Consider the following 19470-nt stretch of genomic DNA (forward strand, 5'->3'; position numbering starts at 1 on the left):
TTCAAATTGAGAAATTAGCACATGTAATCAGTCTGATTATGTTCAGCAATTTATAACATTGGCTGTATTCGTGAAGTGTAACTATTTTGTTAACGCTGTAAGAACGAAAATCCATGAACTTTAATAATATTTGTGACAGATGCGAGCACAAAATACAAATTAAAACTCATCATTCTACTTAACCTGAAACATACACTACCAGTCAACCATGTTTTTAAAGAAGCCTCTTCTGCTCACCAAGCCTGCATTTTGATCCAAAGTACAGTACAAAAAAAAAAACAGGCACATTTTGAAATATTTTTACTATTTAAAATAATAATTAAAATATAATTTATTCCTGCAATTTCAAAGCTGAATTTTCAGCATCATTACTCCTGTCTTCAGTGTCACACAATCCTTCAGAAATCAAGTACAGCAATTATCTGAAATAGAAATCTGTTGTAACATTATAAATGTATTTATCATCACTTTTGATCAATTTAAAGCATCCTTGCTAAATAAAAGTATAATTTCAATAATTTCTTCCAAGCTTCTTCCATGATTCCAAGCGTTTGAATGGTATAGTGTATGATGTTACAAAAGCGATTTATTTCCTGAAAAATGTACTCAACTGTTTTAAATATTGATATTAATATTAATTATAATAATAATGTTTTCTGACAGCAAATAAGAATGATTTCTGAAGGATCATGTGACACTGAAGACTGGAGTAATGATGCTGAAAATTAAGCCTTGATTACATCAGTAAATAACGTTTTAAAATATATTCAAATAGAAAGCAGTTATTTTAAATAGTAAAAACATTTCACAATATTACTGATTTAAAATGCAGGCTTAGTGAGCAGAACAGAGTTCTTTAAAAAGACATTAAAAACTGTTCAAATTCACGGTAAAATTACTGTTCAAAAACTTATGACTGTTAGTGTATAAATAAATGAATAATAAATATAAAAGTATAGTGTATAAATGTGTACATTTTTACTTTCGTGTTCATTATCAGTTAAATTAATGAGAATGCATGCACTTTGTGTGTTGTAGTAATAATTGTGATTCATTAAAAAAAAAAAAAAAAAAAAAAAAAAAAAAAAAAAAGTACAGTGAACTAGGTTGTTGATGTAGAACTAATACAAACAAACAGTTTCATATGTGGATATTAGTGTGAATCTGAGAAGGCTGAATTTTAATCATGAACATGTTCCAGTGGCTACAAACCTCAGTGTAAAATTTCAACACCCAAACCCAAAACTAGCTACAACAGAAATGTTGCATTTTTATTTAAAAAAACAAAAACAAAAACAAACACTGTACCAAAGTGCATTTGTAAGTTACGAGACAACAATAGTCTGCATTCAATGAGGTAGAGCAAAATAACACTTGTATGTGTTAGTAAAAACCACATTAATTTTTTACACGTTACTCCAAATTCCCATGATGTCTTCATTTCTGAAAGATGGCCGTAAATAGTAATACTAAAGTAAATGTAACACAACAGATGAAACACCACAAGGCAGTATTCAGTGGGTAATGCACAACAGCATTAGAATATTGCACATTTCAGATTACCCCACACCTCATGAACATTACAGTGATTTAAATCATCTAGCTTTCACCCTAATCACGTAAATTAAAAATGATTCAGAATTCAGCAGCTGAAGTGGTTTGATTCAAGTAACAGTTAAGAGCAGTGTGTTTTCTGTATGAATACAAACTCTCCCCTGTGCAGTGTAAACGGTCCGATACTTTCCCGTCCCGTTTCATCACCTGTCGAAGCAGGGAGCGGCGCATGGGTACAGCGCGTTCACCTGATAACCCCTGCTGGGCACAGTCACCTTGGCATCCATGGTCTGTGTCTGTGTGAGCCCATGCAGAGAGGCCGTGGAGACCTGCATTGAGGCCGTATGTGTCAGATATGTTGCGGGACCTTGAGCAGACACTACCACCGGCTGGCAGTTCTGCTGCATGTATTGCGTGGTTGGCCGCTGCATGTACTGATGCAAGGACATGCTCTGACCCTGGACGGGATACACCATCTGTGCAGGCTGAGCACTCGACTGCGAGCATTTCTGCTTGTTTGCTTCTTTTACGTCACTGTCATGAGCACTGAGAGAAATAGAGAGAGAGGATATTAGGGGAGATGATAAAATCCAAGTTTGTAGGGTCAAAATGACCATTCATCTATAACACTATAACACATTATTTTCAGTTTTAGTTATTTTAGTACTTAGAGTGAAGAATGAAAATGAGAAATGATGCCTCTGCAAGTAGCTAAAATAAAAAGTTTTATTTTAATAAAATTAATTTTCAGTTAAGGTACATTTTATTTTGAAGTAACAAAAAATGCAGAAATGCATTAAGTTGTATATGCATGCAATCAACTTGCATTTACTGTACATGCATTCTGTAAAGTTGTATATGAATGCATTCAAATTCCATTTCTAATCATTCAGTAAAGCTGCATAAGCATGCATTCAGGAAAGTTGCATATGCTTCAATTCAAGTTGCATTTACATGCATTCAGTAAAGATGTAAATACAACTTAAATGCATGGATTTATATCTTCACTGTCTCTACAACTTTACTGAATGCGTTCAATTAGCATTTAGATGCATTCAGTAAGGTCACATATCCATCAATTCAAGTTGCATTCCGTAAAGTTTGTATATGCATAAATAAAATTGCATTTAAATGCATTCAGGAAAGATGAAAAGACAACTTAAATGCAAGTAAATGTAACCTGAATGAATGCAAATACAGTTTTACTGAATGCATGTAAATGCAGCTTGAATTAATTCAATTGAAGTTGCGTATGCATCCATTCAACTTGCATTTACATGCATTTGGTAAACTTGTACATACATTCAAATTGTATAAACTCACATTAGAAGTCTCTCCACGCAGGGCAGCAGCTGTTCCCAGGTGTACGCCGACAGACGCTGGAGGCGCGGAGGCCATGTCGGAGACAGACGCAAGATTACTCGGGAGGAGGCCACACACGCCGCAGCAACCAGGGAAGGGACGAATCTGAGAAACGCATGGTCTTGACAGAGAAAGGAAATGTTTTTTTATTCATACAAAACAACAAAAACATTCTGATTCTGTATGCAGTTCATACACACTCACACAAACATTCAACAGGTGAAAATGCACTGCATCTCAATTAAACTCTGTACCTTGTAAAGAGACCTCTAGGAAGTAGTCAGCATATTTGGACATGTACAGCATGGTCTTCTCCATGCATGTCATCGGCCAGCCATCATGCAGGTCTGTCTCATTCACAGCGACGGGCAGGTAGTACTCTATGAAGTGAGCAGCCGTGGGGAGGTACAGGTTCCACTGAAACGTCTCAAGGAGCAGCAGCTCCATGTGCAGGAGACCCTGTTTGGTCAGAACCAGGTTCATAGAGCTCATGCAGCCCAGACTGTTCAGGGTCTCCAGCTTCGGGACGCGGTCTTCTCTCTCCTCAAACTTGCCTGGATAATAAAAATGGTTGCTGAGTGGTTATGGCACAATGCTGTGTGGTGTGCTTTGTGCATCATACACAACAGTTAATTTCAGACAATTGCAATTATTAATAGGAGCATGAATCTTACTGGCCAGAAGCAAGCAGGACAGCGCAACCATGTGAAGCTGCTGCACTGAGATGTCATAGCGGTCCATGAACAGGTCCAGCAGATAAACAGCCAAGTGTCTGGCCGCTGGGCACAGCTTGAAGCGATTGCTAACGATAGCAATGAGGTCTGCAAAATATCGCCTAAGGCTCAGCTGTGGGGACTGGCCTTTGTATGCAGGCAACCGCAGCTCCTAAAAGACAACCAACGAGACAATCACACTGCAATTGATACATTTTATAATATTGATTTGTGCAATACTCAGTTGCGTGTGCATGCAGTAGCCAAGTAAAGTTGCATATGCATGCACTGAAGTTGCATTTATATGAATTCAAAACAGTTGCGTGTGCGTGCATACAAAATATATTTACATGCATTCAGTTAAGTTGCATTATCATGATTTCAAAACAGTTGCACACGCATGCATTCAGCTTGAATTTAAATTTATTTAAGTTGCATATACATGCATTCAAGCTGCATTTTCAATAAATTCAAAATAGTTGCATACATTTATTCAGTAAAATTACACATACACACGCATTCACATGAATTCAGAACAGTTGGATATGCATGCATTTAGTAAAGTTGCACATGCATGTATTGAATTTGTATTCACATGAATTCCGAATAGTTGCATATGTGTACATGCAGGGCATATTTAGATTAATTAAGTTGCATGAGCATCCATTGTTGCATTTGTTTGAATTCAGTAAAATTGTATATGCATGCATTCAAGTTGCATATGCATGCATTTAGTAAAGTTGTGCATGCATGCATTCAACTTGTATTTAAATGAATTTAGTAAAGTTGCATATGCATACATGCAAGACGTATTTACATACATTATGTAAAGTTGCATAAGCATGCATTCAGTAAAGTAGCAATTAAGTTGCATCTATATGATGTCAGTAAAGTTGCATATGTATGCATGGATGACATTATAAAAAGCAAATAAACAATTCCACTACCATGACAATTTTGTAATAACAGATCTTTGCACGGTTCACATGCATGCATGTGACAACATAACACGTTCGATGACATTAAATAACAACACAATGACAGGAATACAAACTTTGTAACGCAGGGCCTGATAGATGTCCTCTGCAAGTTCTCCTTTCCACCACTGACCCTCCAGCTCCATCTGGGCTCCTGGAACATATGAAGTTTAAAGATCAGATCAGCTTCAGTAAGCAAAAGCACTTCAGTGCATCCCAAGACAAATCACAGCTCCAGCAACAATCAGCTGATGACGGTGAGACCGCTGAAGATCTTGATTGGTCCAGCACACAACTCAATCAGGAGGAGAAGATAATTTAGAGTAACAAGCCCGAGTCTTCCTCAATGTGCACAATAGTTATTAGGTCAAATCAACTCAATGGAGATCACAGGCAACATAACAAGAACCAATGAGCGGAATGACTTACAAGCATACATTAACATACTATAAATCAAAGAGGCATGTCAAATACAGAATAGCGCTACATGTGTAACTTTTTAAGAGAAAAGGCAGACGATGAAAACTTTTCAGTGTTTTTAATCAGTAAAGAACTCACCGCACACAAGGACGCCTGCATACAGACAGTACAATGAAAACTGACAACCGAACAAACTTACTCGGACAATCAAAGTGTAAATCAAAGCAAAGTTTACACTCTCTGTTCACCAGCAAAGACACAATACACAGCACGGCGAGCCCATTGACAGTCTCAGCCAATCAAAAAACGCCTTACAATCGCAGAGCGCGACCAATCAGAATTAAGCTTTCATCAGCGTCATCACAAACGGACTTTAGCGGATCTGTGACAAATGTTAGGAGAACAAAAGGAGAAAGAACTTCTAGCACCTTTTGACCCAAATATGTGAGCTTGCTATAACACCATCTCACCACTAGAGGAGACCCTCTCCTTAATAATGAGCACAGCACTGGGAAACTTTACTTTCACCTTTACTTTTGTTTACTGCTATTTATTACAAAACTTAGTATTGATGGTTTTATTGATTTGGGTTTTGTTTTGTCATGTGTAGTTCATTAAAGCATTAAAACAACAGATTTACTTTTGCAGTTGGTTTCATTTGATTTATCACCCAACATGTTGTTTGGCCTTCATAGATTGTGCAAAATATTATTATTTATTTAAAAAAGAACAGCAGTTTTAAAAGCCTATGAACATTTTGGCCTCCTGTAGCTATGCTACATCACATACTATGTACTTGAGTTGTTTGTAAAATCACACAATGTACCCTAAAAGCGCAACAGTAAATAACTGATTTGTATTTAATACATCAGAAGGACTGGTACTATAGTGCAGGAATATATAAACAAACACTAAATATGAATTATTATTTAATTTTTTCTATTGAATTGAAACCTATAAGCTATGTTATTAAGTTCATTTGTACCAAACAGATATTTTGGAAATGGTAGGAAATCCTTGTTTACTAATTGTACAAAAACAAATTACTGCAGGGAAAACAAAGTATAACAATACTGCATTTTATGCAAATCATATTAGCACCCTCAGCAGAAGTGTAAATGCAAAAATAGAGAAAAGAGAGAAAGATATGTAATAAACATCAATGTATTGGCACATATTAAAGGCAGACAGACTATACTTTTCTCTTTAGATTTGATTTCCTTATACCTTAAAAAAAATTCTCCAGGACCTGTCCAGTTTTTATGATTTTTTAAATTATTTGTTTTATTATTATTATTATTATTATTATTATTATTATTATCATTGCTGGCCTCTGATGATTTTTGGCTTTGCCCATTATGCCATAATTTTTGTTTTTTGTTTTCATTTTTGTTTTATTTTTGCATTGAAATGTAAATACAATGTAATTTAATTTTTTTGTTTAATTATTTAAATATCTTTATAATACAGTTATATATGGAACATTTAATTTTCCATAGCCCTCTATAAAGTTTAATTTTTGGTCCTTCGTATTAAAAAGTTTGGACACCTCTGATAATAATATAATAATGATAATAATGATATCTAAGCAATGTAATCCTCATGACTTTTACAGGACTTTTTTTTTTTTTAAATAAATAATTTCCATTTTATAAATTGCAATAATTTTCTTGACTTTTTTTTTTTTTTTGACAATCACAATTTTAGTTTAAGTTTCTAAGTTTTCCATGACACTGGTAACCCTTTATTGACCTAACTGACCATAAATAGTAATTACAAAAAAGTACAAATAGATTTAAATAAATAAAGTAGAAATAACAAACAATTTCTAGATTGTTGTGTGCGTGTTTTTCTTCTTTTCTCACATTCTCATTAATGTAAAAGAGTGTGTAATAAACTTGTCAACATGTAAGTGCTGTGTGCCTCTATATGGTCGTTATAAACAGTGCAGAATGATGTATGTTGAAAGAGGAAGCACATGGTGTCTTCATAAGGCTGTACTTTTCTGTGCACATTAAATCTGTTGCATGAATGTAAGAAAGCTTGTTTCACAAACAGAAAGCATACAACCAGGCATTATTTGGGAAAAATGCATGCAATTTAGGCAATGCAATTAGACATAGTATGATGTGGCATGCAGGTAATCCATTCTTGTCATGGGCTTGAGCTGCTTTTGTCCCCGGATTGAACTGTCATGGCTGCCGTGCGCTGTTGACTGATTCTGGTTGGACGGGATGCGGAAAAGCGCTGTAAGTCTGATCACCTTCGACACTTTTACGTGCACGTATATGCGTTTTCACATATGCACTACATAAACTTCGACTTTGAACGAGAACTAAAGTTTTATAAGTGGAAATGTATTGTCGCACGCGCATAATGGCATGCAAGATATAGCAGTTTGAAACATGTTTGTTGTCCAACTTTACTTAAGCAGCGCTGCATAGTTGCTAAAGTAAACTCTATCGCAGGCTTTTGCATTGCATTTTACGTTGCATTGCATTAAGTTTGATCTAAAACGTTTTTAAAACTTTATAACACGTTCATTGCATTGTGACATGGGGGAATTAGGCAGCTGAACCACAGGTGCAAACTGATTGTACTTTAACTTGTTCAACTCATGGTGCATGCTTAGTACATGCTAGTTAATTGTATTTGATTTATTTCTTACATTTTATGTCTGCTGAGTTATATGGGTCAGTATGCATGTGTGTTTATGAAGACAAAGACTATTAAACACTCATGCAGTAAAACTCTGCTTACAAAACAATACAGTACCATGGTACAGTGATGTTAATCCCATGGTACTTTGATGTGTATCATGGGAATTTACAAGGTGGTTCAGTGCATTTCAAAGAATACCATGGTATTACCATGGTACATGTTCAGAAAACCCTAGTACTGAAGTCAGTACATTGCTTTAAACTAACCCTGAACCTGAAAATGATTAATTAAATGACGTTAAGGAATAATAATTTAAAAGTAATCAGATAACAAAAGAGGGCTATGTATTTGAGTACACAAATATAATAAATGTAAGTGAAAATGTACTGTAATGATACCATGTTCAGTAATACCATAGTACAGAGCTTTGAATGCACGCTTACATGTAGGTTTATTCAAATGTATTGAATTGTAATAAAGATGTTGTAGTCTGGTTTAGGGTAACTAACTAAGTTAAGGTTATATTAATATGACAGGTTGTGTTCTCAAAGTCATTCTTGATGTACACACTGTATATTTGACAGTATTATGATTTAAGACTTTGATCATAAACACTAGTTAATAATTCAGTTTAATGAATTACACAGCATGCATTACAATAATTACTCAATTTTACAAGAGGAAATGTTATAAAAGCACAGTTCTCACACAGCGTATGTGTTGTAAGCATTACAAAACTGTATTTTTGACTTAATTTTAGTATAAATACCTAAATATTCCTAAATCAAGATATATTTACTTGACAGGCAAAATGACTTATGATATAAAGCTTTGTTTTCTGAAAAATGTACAACTCCAATTCCAGAATATTTAGGATGTTTTGTGAAATGCCATAAAATCAAGAATATGTTATTTGTTCATTCTCCTTACCCTTTATTTATTTGTCCAGTGTTTTCAGTGGCCAACTTTTAATTTTATTTTGTAAATCTAAGCAAATGTTGATTTTCATGGCTGCAACACACTCCAAAAAAGTTGGGATAGAGGCATGTTTAACATTGGGACACATCAGCATTCTTTTTAATTGTGTAATTGTTTGGGAATTGAGGATACTAATACTTAAAGTTTTGCAAGCACAATTGTTGTCCAATCTGGCTTGATAAAAAAACTTCAGATGCTCAGCAGTCTGTGATCGTCATTGTCTGATCGTCATTGTACTCCTGAGGCCATGTGGCTAAACAATTTATTTATTTTCTTAAAACTTATATTGCAATTTTTGTCTATTTTTATATACATAGGTATATTTTATTCTCATCTTATTTTTATTTTCTGTGTGCTGTTGTTGTCTCTGTGCACTGGAAGCCTGTGACACTAAAACAAATTCCTTGTATGCGCAAGCATACTTGGCAATAAAGCTGTTTCTGATTCTGATTCTGATTCTGATTTTTCATGACTGGTCATGCATTTAGGAGACAGATATGGACTGCAGACAAGTTAGTCTGGCACATTCGGTTTGTGTCTATGAAACCACGCTGTTGTAGCACATGCAGAATGAGACCTGGCATTGTCTTGATCTAGTAATCATGGACTTCCAATGAAAGATGTCTTCTTGATGGCAGTATAGTGTCTGTACAATCCCAGTCACCAATGCCGTTTGCTCTGCTGCACCCTCATGCCATGACAGTCGTTTGCATTTGCATCTGTCGCTGATGAAAGCCTGGATGGTCCCTTTGGTCTTTGGTACTGAGAACTCGACGTCCATTTTTCTCAGAAACAAGCTAAAACGTGGACTCGTTTGACCACACATTTCCATCGTCTTTTTGACTATCTGAGATGAGCTCTGGCCCAGAGAACCCCATGGCATCGCTACATAGAATTGATGTATAGCTTTCTGCTAAAGTAACAGAAATTCAAGTTGCTTTTATTGATGCAGCTGCAGAATGTGTTAAGTAGGGCATATCTTGATATGTTTGCATTTGCTTTTAAATAATAAAAAAACCTTTTCTTTTGCCCCCATTAAAAAAAAACAATTTAGATAGAACAGCTATTGTTACAAAGTAAATACAAAATGTTTAGTGCAATAACATTTATAAATTAATACCAAAGATTTATGCACTCTTTCTGTCTATATTTTAAAAACTGGTAAAACAAATGAACAGTGAAATTCCAAATAGTTATTCCAAATTGCAATAGCCTATGTTTTCTCTGTTCAAACAATAGCAGTTGCGTAATGTTAGTCTAAGTGCATTTATTCAGCGATCACAGACGCAAACAACACTTTCGAGATCTAATGACAGAACACAGACTGGTTGAGTGACACTTTCATTTTGATCGCTAAACTCCAGCTTAATTGTTTGTCTGTGTTTTCAGATTATCGTCGGTGCTTCCGCAATGAGAAGTGAGCTCGTGTGCGTCGTTGCCGGATTGCTTGAAATAAGCAAAACACCAGGCATAAAATGTATCCTTGTAACAGCGAAGCTCTGATTCGGGGATTTGAATGTTTGATGTCTGGCAACCGCACTCATGAAAGCTTGTGTAGTAGAGGCGTGTAGCGCACCCCACTTCACGTCTCTTGCACGGTAATATGTAAGGGTATGTAATATTGGACGTTCGGCTTGTTTTTTCGGGAAAGTATGCTTGAATTTGAAATATTCGATATTCACGATATTTTCACATTTTTTTTGGCGATATTATCGCTAATATTCGAGATATCTCGCCCAGCCCTAGTGTTAAGTGAGTGTTTTCCGAGTACTCCTGAGCCCATGTGGCTATATTTAACAACATAGCATGACGGTTTCTTATGCAATGCCATCTGAGGGCTCAAAGGTCATCCATATTCACCTGAGGTGTCTTGCCTTGCCCTACACGGACTGAATCTTTTCACATTATTATGTGTGGTAGATGGAGAAAGACATAAATTCTTTGTGATTTTCTATTAAGAAGTGTGATTTTTTTTTTTTTTTTTTTTGAAATTTGGCACAAAGTGATAAGACCGCACGCAAAGACTGAAATGCTGCTTTTATACCCAAACATGATATCCTCACCTATTTCCATTTCACCTGCTTGCTTTTTTTTTCAAAACAGTTTAATTTAGATATTCTACGTATAACCTTTTCACTTTTATTTTGCCTCTGTCCCAACTTTTTTGGAGTGTGTTCCAGCCATGAAAATCAAAATTGGGTTATATTTACAAAATAAAATTAAAAGTCGGCCACCACAACATTGGACATTTTTTCTTTGTACTTTAGTCAGTTAAATAAAGGTTAAGGAGAATTAACAGATAACGTATTATTGATTTTATGGCATTTCATGAAACATCCCAACTTTTCTGGAATTGGGGTTGTATCAAAATGAATTGAGTTTATGCTTAAAATAAGAATCTCAGTGGGGTCAGAAAAGCAAACATACTGAGTGTTTTTGTCTTATTTTGTCTAAATATTCGTAAGTTCGTACTTTATATTCTTAAATATAAATGTTCTTGCCTGTCAAGTTATTTACTTGATAGGCAAAATGTCTTAATATTTCAAGTCTTGTTTTCTGAAAAAAAGTATCAAAATAATTTGATATTTTTTTATACTTAAAACAAACAAAAAACCTGTTAATGGGGTAATAATAAACCTAATTCAATGGCAAAACAAAATACTGAAAGAGATTTTTTTCTTGTTTTAAGCATAAATTCACTTGGGGGGGTCAGAAAAATAATAATAATTATTCTTTCCTGTTTTAAAACATATATTCACTTAATTTTGATCAGTTTTTCAGAAAACAAGATATAGGCCTGATTTCACAGACAGACTAAGCCAGGATTAGGGCAGAGTCCTGGCCAAGATAGGCGGCACATTTAGTTACACATAAAACACATTAGTTTACGTATACAGAATTATATACAAATCATATGACTAAAACTAGATCATTTAAAATACATTTAAAGTAATTGAGTGGTACCAGCTCTTTTAAGCATGACTTATCTTGTAATTGATTCCAATCAAATGGAGCAGCATAACTAAATGCCCGTTGACCCATATTAGTACGGACTTTAGGGATGCCTAAAAAATAATGGTCTTGTGAGCGAAGCCCATAATTCTTTACACGTTTCTGAATGATATTCTGCGGTAATACCAAGATTGCATGATTTTATATATAAATACCAATGCTTAAGTCTACGGGCTGACAACGCTGGCCAACCAACCCGAGAGTACAATAAACAATGATTAGTAAGGGTTCTTGAATTTGTGATAAACCTTAATGCTCCAAGATAAACCAAATCCAACGCCTGTAAACAATGCTTAGGTGCCTGCATATAAATGATATCACAGTAATCCAACACTGACAAAAATGTAGCTGCTACCAATCTCTTCTTTGCTTCAAAAGAAGGACAAGACTTGACCCAGTCCAAGTTTTGACTTTAATTTACTCCCTAGGTAGTGAATATGAGGCCCAAAAGAAAGAAAATCATCAATTAAAAAAAAAACAGATATTTGTCCTTAGATTGTACTTCAATCTCCAGACCTTGAAAAGTAGTAATTTTGCTTGCGTTTGAGAGTGCAGACTTGCCTTTTCTAAACATCATAAGTTTTCTCTGCATTTAAAACAAGTTTTAAATCGCTCAGTGTATGTTGAACTACATAGTAATCATCCTTCTCAAGTAAATATATCTTGAATTATTCATGTTTGGATATTTGTATGGAAAACAAGACAAAAATACCAAGTTACAAAATATTTTTTACAGTGTATTGCTCATGTCTAGTTTTCAATTGGAAACACTGGTGAAAATGTAATGACATTGCTTATTATTTATTATCCCTTTCTTGTACAGGGCTCTGTACATCCAATATGAATGGGGTCAATGCCAACCCTGACGCTCAGGTTGGGAATGAAGAGAGGGGCATTTGGCATAAACGCCTGCGTCTCAGGAAGACCTCCTTTTCATTCCCCGCTGAACGAAGCACTGTGAAAGAGGAGAAAAATGTTACACCACATGGATTGAAAGTAACAGAGAAGTCCAAGAAGCCATCTCACCATCTTCAGGCGATAAACACCTTCACCTGCTCCTCATGCAACGACGGCATCTCCTTCAAACCTGCCGAATTATTGATGCATTTTAAGATCGTCCACGGAAGCAAAGGAAGCCCACCGATGTTTCCGTGCGACATGTGTGGATTCTCCACACCGGTGTTCACTACGCTTCAACAGCACCGAATGCAACACAAGGATTGTTTGTTCATTTGTGAGATTTGTAATGACAGCGTCCAGCAAACGCTGCCTCAACTGACCAAACATTGTCAAACTCACCATGCTCGAAACGGTCAATACTATTGTCCAAAATGCAAAGACTCCGTCCAGGACATTAAAGAGTTTGTGTGTCACTCTTGTTCACAGGAAAGCATTACTAATGGTAATACGGAGAAAAACGATCTCTTAAAGCACATGGCTGCTGCATGCCGTCAAAGATGGAGCCGTAGAAATTGGTGGAGAAAGCGGGCAACTGTTAAGCAAGACAATAACCTGTCCCAAGATCTCAAGTTTTTACTTCCAAAACCAGAACCCAAATGGACGTCCCCATTGCTCCCTTTCTCCACCCCCAGTTTAATGGACAATCATGGCGTGTTACTGGATCCACAGAAGACCTTGGAGGAAACGCAGCAGTTTCTTGAAAAGACTGTCTGTAGTGGTAAAAACTGGCCTGCATCTCTCAAAAGCAAGCAAGATTTTATTCCTCACGCGCCAACAACACCCCATCCGTCACAAGCAAATGCAAAGCAATGTGCTGCGCCACACCCAGGCCTGCGGCCTACTGGAAAAGATAAGCTAAGCGGACTCATGGAGAAGAACAATATATCTGTTCCCCCAGATTGCACTACAAAGGTGGTTGGGTTCAAGATGGTGGATGGCAAAAAGCATTTAGTTCTCAAAGTCATTCCTTCAGACAAGCAAGACGTTTCGAAGGATGCTCACACTGTGAAACCAACTAATCAGCAAGACGAATCCAATGATTTTTCAAATGCTAACGCCTCAGGAAACCGTTCTCAGGTGACGTCTAGAAAGTCTTCATCCCGAAGGAAGAAGCAGGGGCGATGTGTAGCCCAACGGGACTTTTTGTCCTCAGTGGTTGAGAGGATAAAAAGCCAACAAAACAATCAAGAGCATGCACCCATTCATCTCAAAGCATGCAACTTCAACCATAATTCACATATTCAAAGTCCCCATGCGAAAAGAGCCAAAGACTGCCAAGATAAAGCCCTCAGTGAATCCGAGGAAAACTTTACCGCATGCCAAGGAGATTCAGGTTGTCATAGTGATTTGACCTCAGATACCGGTTCTTTGGAAGAGAGGTGTTGTTCGCAACTTCTTCCTACGGCGTTTGATGAAGAACTTAGTCTTGCGCTAGATACAAACTTCATTCACCAGCATTCAAACGCATGCTCCATCTCTGGCTTGGATTGCATAAGTCCATCCTCTGGATTTCCCCTGAAGGATCGTACTGAGTCTTTGTGTCGAAGTGAAGATGGGGGCCTGTTACTCCATGGCAATGCTGACGAGTGCACAAACAACATGGACCCCAGAGATTCTCTGGTCCCGGTAGGTCAGCACGACTGTGGAAGGGAAAGCAGCAGCGCTCCAGACCTGCTTCAGACGGTGGATGAGCTGCCTTTAACTACAGTCGTTCATTTGCTGGATGAAGTGAGAGCGGATCGGACGTTATCAACACAGACCAGCTCTGATGAACCTCTGAAAGAGTTCACGTGCACTGGAGGTGAGCAATAAGTAGCACTCTGTGATGAAGTGTACTTGTTGTGGTTTGTCTTTTAGATATGGTTCCCGTAGTTATGGAAAATTTGAGGTAACTGTTAAAAGACTGGAAATTGTGTTTAGTTTGCTCTAGTTATACTCAACTCAACTGAAATATTATATGGGCTTGTTGATGGTGAGGTCTAATAACATGACTGAAGTCATGCCATGGAAAAATCATCAGTCAAATGTTGTGGGAAACCAGATTTTTTTCAGTGTATCCAACAAAACATTGACAAAACTGCTTTCCAGCAGACAGATAAAATAATTGCTTAGAAACTAATTGTTCAATATGTTTAAGCTTGTATGCATCCATATCTAAAGTCAATACAGCAATGTGAGCCGCTATATGTAAATCACGTGCCATGCTGAAATGGCCGGTCTGTGAACACTTGAGATTAAGTTGACTGTGCAAGCCTAGTTATTCACATGTATTAATATCTGTATATGCAGTAGTCTTTAGCAGCTGTTGTTCACTGGATTTAGTTTTTCAATAATGTTGGATACTTCTGCATGTGCTGAATAAAAAAAAAATTGATGAAAGCTCTTATAAACATTATTAATCATTAGAGAACCATATCAAAGATATGTATCTATAGCAAAAATAGACAAAAAAGCAAAATGCTATGAAAAAAAGCTGTTTTAATATTTCATGTTTAAAATACAATATATTTAAAATGTAATATAGTTGAATAAATAAATAATAATTAAATATATATATATATATATATATATATATATAATAATTATAATAATTACTTATTAATAATAATATGTGTTTGAAATAATTTAATAATATTTTAATAATAAATAATAATTCTTAATAATAATTCTTAATAGTTGCCACAAAGATTCAAAGCATTCAATGCAAGAAGTAAAATATAGTAATTAAAATAGTTAAAAAAAACCGTTTAAATGTCTTTCATTTATGTAAAATTGTACATTGTACTTCCTCTGATTCAGTAACAGTCTTTCCAAACAATTGATTGTTGCCACAAAAATGTAAAGCATTTAATGCAAAGTATAGTAATTAAAAATGTTAGAATCAATATTTTAAAATATGTAATTTTTTTTTACCTTTATGTATTTACTCTGAAAAGACGCAATAACCAATTACAATTACACACACACACAAACTTTTTTAAAGCATTTAATGCAAAGTATAGTAATTAAAAATGTCATAAAATATATATATATTTTTTAATATTTTTTCACCTTTATGTATTAACTCTGAACATCTGAATGATGCAGTAACCAATTACAAGTACCAGTTACTTTTTTTTTTTTTTTAAGCTTTTTTATGTTTTATTTGAAATGGCTAGTAGTACATATTATTCAAGCAATCTGTTTTTGCCACAAAGATTCAAAGCATTCAATGCAAGAAGTAAAATATTGTATTAAAATTGTTTAAACATGTTTTTCATTTATGAACATTATACTTTCTCTGAAATGATTCAGTAAAAATCTTTTCAGGCAGTTAATTATTGTCACAAAAATGTAAAGCATTTAATGCAAAATACTGTATAGTAATTAAAAATGTTATGAAACACAGTTTTTTCATCATTATATATTTACTCTGAATGTCTGAATGATGCAGTAACCAATTACAGGTACCAAAAAGAAAACAAAAAAACAAGCAAAACTTTTTTAAAGCTTTTTTAATGTTTTATTTGAAATGGCTAGTAGTTAATATTATCCAAGCAATCTGTTTTTGCCACAAAGATTTAAAGCATTCAATGCAAGAAGTAAAATATAGTCATTCAAATTGTAAAAAAAATGTTTAAACATGTTTTTCATTTGTATCATTTATGAACATTATACTTCCTCTTTCCAAGCAACTGTTTTTTGCCACAAAATGTAAAGCATTTAATGCAAAGTATAGTAATTAAAAATGTTATGAAAAACATTAAAACAATATTTTTTTCACATTTTTTTTCATGTATTTACTCTGAAATGACACAGTAACCAATTACAATTACTAACAAAAATGCTAAACTTTTTTATTTTTCATTTGAAATGGCTTATAGTATATATTATCCAAGTAATCTATTTTTGCCACAAAGATTCAAAGCATTCAATGCAAGAAGTAAAATATAGTAATTTAAATAAAAAAAAAACATGTTTTTCATTTGTGTATCATTCATGAACATTATACTTTCTCTGAAATGATTCAGTAACATTTTTAAATATTTTTTTGTATTTACTTTGGAATAATGTAGTAACCAATTACAAGTACAAAAAATGCAAAGCTTTTTATTGTTTTATTTAAAATGGCTAATAGTAAATATTATCCAAGCAATCTATTTTTGCCACAAAGATTCAACGCATTCAATGCAAGAATTAAAATATAGTAATTAAAATGAAAATTTAAACATGTTTTCCCCACTCTAAATTATCAAAAGATTTTTTAGCATTGGTACCAATATTATCATACAAATATAAGATTTGCTTTCATATATTTTTGTTAAAACATTTTAAAGCATGTTAGTTGCTCTTCTGCTCCATGTTTTCATCAGGTGCAAACCAGCGATCTGAGCCAGTCAATGCAAACATCTCTGTCCTGCCTCATGATTCAAACTCTTCAACATCTGTACCAGCAACAGCCTGTGGATCCAGTGAGTCAAACGCCGCTCTTGCATCACTGAACAGAAAGCGCATGGGAGAAGCCTCCTCTGCGGACTCTCCCGTCAGCAAATCCCAAAAGCGATCGACTCAGGGCTCAGCGGACGTCAGCGCATCCGTCCTCTACTGGGATCCGGCGCCTCGAGACGCTCCGACGACCCTTCGACTGATTCCCTACAGCGCCTCGCAATCCGTTAAAATCCCACGCAGCAACCAGCCCGTTATAGTTCTCAACCATCCCGACAGCGATATTCCCGAGGTCACAAACATCATGAAAGTGGTTCGCAAGCACAAAGGTGCCGTGCAACGGGTCGTACTCTCTCGTAAAACTCTCAAAGCTCTTTCAGAGTTTAACTGCGACGACTTTCGCGATAATCTCGTCGCCAATTGCCACGCGTCCCACTGCAGGAGAGAATGGCCAAACGGGACCGTTAAAGAAAGATTCAGCTTGAAACTGAGGTTTAAAAGAGTGTGTGGAAGAAAGTATACCGTAGTACCGACAGTGTCTGAAAGCATCGTGTTGCAGCCGACGTTTAGATGCTGGTTTTGCGGGCGGCTTTTCAGAAACCAAGAAGCTTGGGTGGGTCACGGACAAAGACATCTCATGGAAGCAACCAGAGGTTGGAACCAGCTCTTTAACAGATAGAAATTCTGCATTAGCCATTTTTAAGAAATGCTGTGAAGAATCAGGGTTGCTATGCAAATCTCAGGAAGAGAAAAATGCGGTCCAAATATGAGGATCTTTCACTGTTTTGTTCTTTATACTAATATAAACCCGTTCGGGTGATTGAATATTCAAGTTGACACGAGCAAGCATTATTTATTTCGTTCCACAGTGTGAAAAAGTGCAGTGCATTATCTAATAGATTAAAAATCACTGTGTTTTGAAACGGTCAGACCAAATCTGTCTCGCACGATACTGTGATAGATCAGATTTTGTGAGATTATGGCAGAGACCTCAGGTAATATTGTAATATTCCACTCTGTTAGCTTAATACTAATACAATTTGTTGAGTCAACTTAAAATAATTTGTTACCCGGCTGCCTTAAAATTTTAAGTTCAATCAACTCAAAAAAAGTTTTGTTAACTGTTCGTGAAATGTTAAGTTGTACTAGATGACAACTTAGATATTTGAATTTTAAGGCAGCTGGGTAACTTACCCAACTTTTAAGTTTAAAAACCAAATGTTTTGTTAAGTAAACTCAAATATCTAAGTCGTCACTTAGTACAACTTAACATTTCAAGTTGACTAAACTTATTTGAGTTTGAGTTGAGGGTAACAAATTACTTTTAAGTTGACTCAACAAATTGTTTTTTTACAGTGTAGAAGAACAATGAGTGACTGAGCAGTAAGACATCAGTTTGTCTTAATACTTTATGTAGCTTTGCATTATTAACTAGGACATGTCGTTTAAACATTACTACTTTGTTGCTTTGCTAATCATCTTTCATAGGGCTTTGTGACTGAAACGTTTACAGAAATTGTTGATTCTCTTTGTAGGAGGCTACAAATCGGGTTAAGCTTCCTCTGTTTGTCACATCGCCTGTATATTTAGCATTCGTTTGAAACTACACTTGTATGCGAAAGCATATGTTGACGCGGCATCATTGAAATTTTGTTTTGTATTTATGCGAATTGTCAATATTTATTTTTTCAGCGTGCAGTCGGTTTAAGTTACAGGGTTTTGATTAAGGGTTTAATCAAGGGTTTAAATTAATTACTTTACATTTATCAAATTGTTAATGTATTACTCATGGTTAAAGAATGTTGTAACTGTCTCAGTAGTCAAAAAATATATATTTTTATTCTCAAGCCAAAGTTTTTTAGGATCAGTGTAATCTGATCAGAATAGAAGTTTCTTGAGTTTAGTTTGACCAGGTAAAAACTTGAAACGTTTGGTGATTGCACTGTGATTCAGGCACTTAATAGTGGTGTGAATTTCTGACTGTACATGTTTGAAGATGGTCTTTATTCCAGGTCTGTGATCCACTTCACTTGAAAACCAAAGTAAACGTGTCTCTTATGTTCGTGTTGAAGTTTAAACGCTGGTTTAAGCACTAGTGTTGCACTAACAGCTGTGAATGACACCTTGAATTGCTGTATTGTAGAAGTGCCTCCACCAAAAAACCCTCTATCAATAAATAAATAAATATAATTATTTTGAAAATTCATTTCTTTTGTCATGTTTTGTCTGAGGTAAATACAGCTCTTTAATAATGACAGTACTGATTTGCATATCAACAGCAACACTGTTTTGCATCTTAATGTACATTAATGTACAAAAATATAACAATTTTAGCCTGGAGGTTAGAATTTACAGAAATCATCAGATTTTTAAATGACACACTTTTGCAAAATAGCTCCAAAAATATT

General features: G+C 35.2%; 2 protein-coding genes across 2 annotated transcripts; one reads left to right on the forward strand and one right to left on the reverse strand.

The window, feature by feature from the left end:
* Positions 1 to 1182: 1182 nt before the first annotated feature.
* On the reverse strand, positions 1183 to 4882 carry ccnj (cyclin J). Its single transcript, XM_051125371.1, has 5 exons — positions 4684 to 4882; positions 3591 to 3801; positions 3171 to 3470; positions 2878 to 3037; positions 1183 to 2100 (listed from the first exon to the last, which is right to left on the reverse strand). The coding sequence occupies exons 1-5, from the start codon at positions 4750 to 4752 to the stop codon at positions 1758 to 1760; spliced, it is 1083 nt and encodes a 360-aa protein (XP_050981328.1). The 5' UTR covers positions 4753 to 4882; the 3' UTR covers positions 1183 to 1757.
* Positions 4883 to 7032: 2150 nt separating this feature from the next.
* Positions 7033 to 17816, forward strand: LOC127174656 (zinc finger protein 518A). Its single transcript, XM_051125149.1, has 3 exons — positions 7033 to 7275; positions 12501 to 14438; positions 16990 to 17816. Exons 2-3 carry the CDS (start codon positions 12518 to 12520, stop codon positions 17739 to 17741), a joined length of 2673 nt encoding a protein of 890 aa, XP_050981106.1. The 5' UTR covers positions 7033 to 7275; positions 12501 to 12517; the 3' UTR covers positions 17742 to 17816.
* Positions 17817 to 19470: the final 1654 nt, after the last annotated feature.

The sequence above is a fragment of the Labeo rohita genome, chromosome 13 (genome assembly GCF_022985175.1).
Source record: "Labeo rohita strain BAU-BD-2019 chromosome 13, IGBB_LRoh.1.0, whole genome shotgun sequence".
NCBI classification, from domain to species: domain Eukaryota; kingdom Metazoa; phylum Chordata; class Actinopteri; order Cypriniformes; family Cyprinidae; genus Labeo; species Labeo rohita.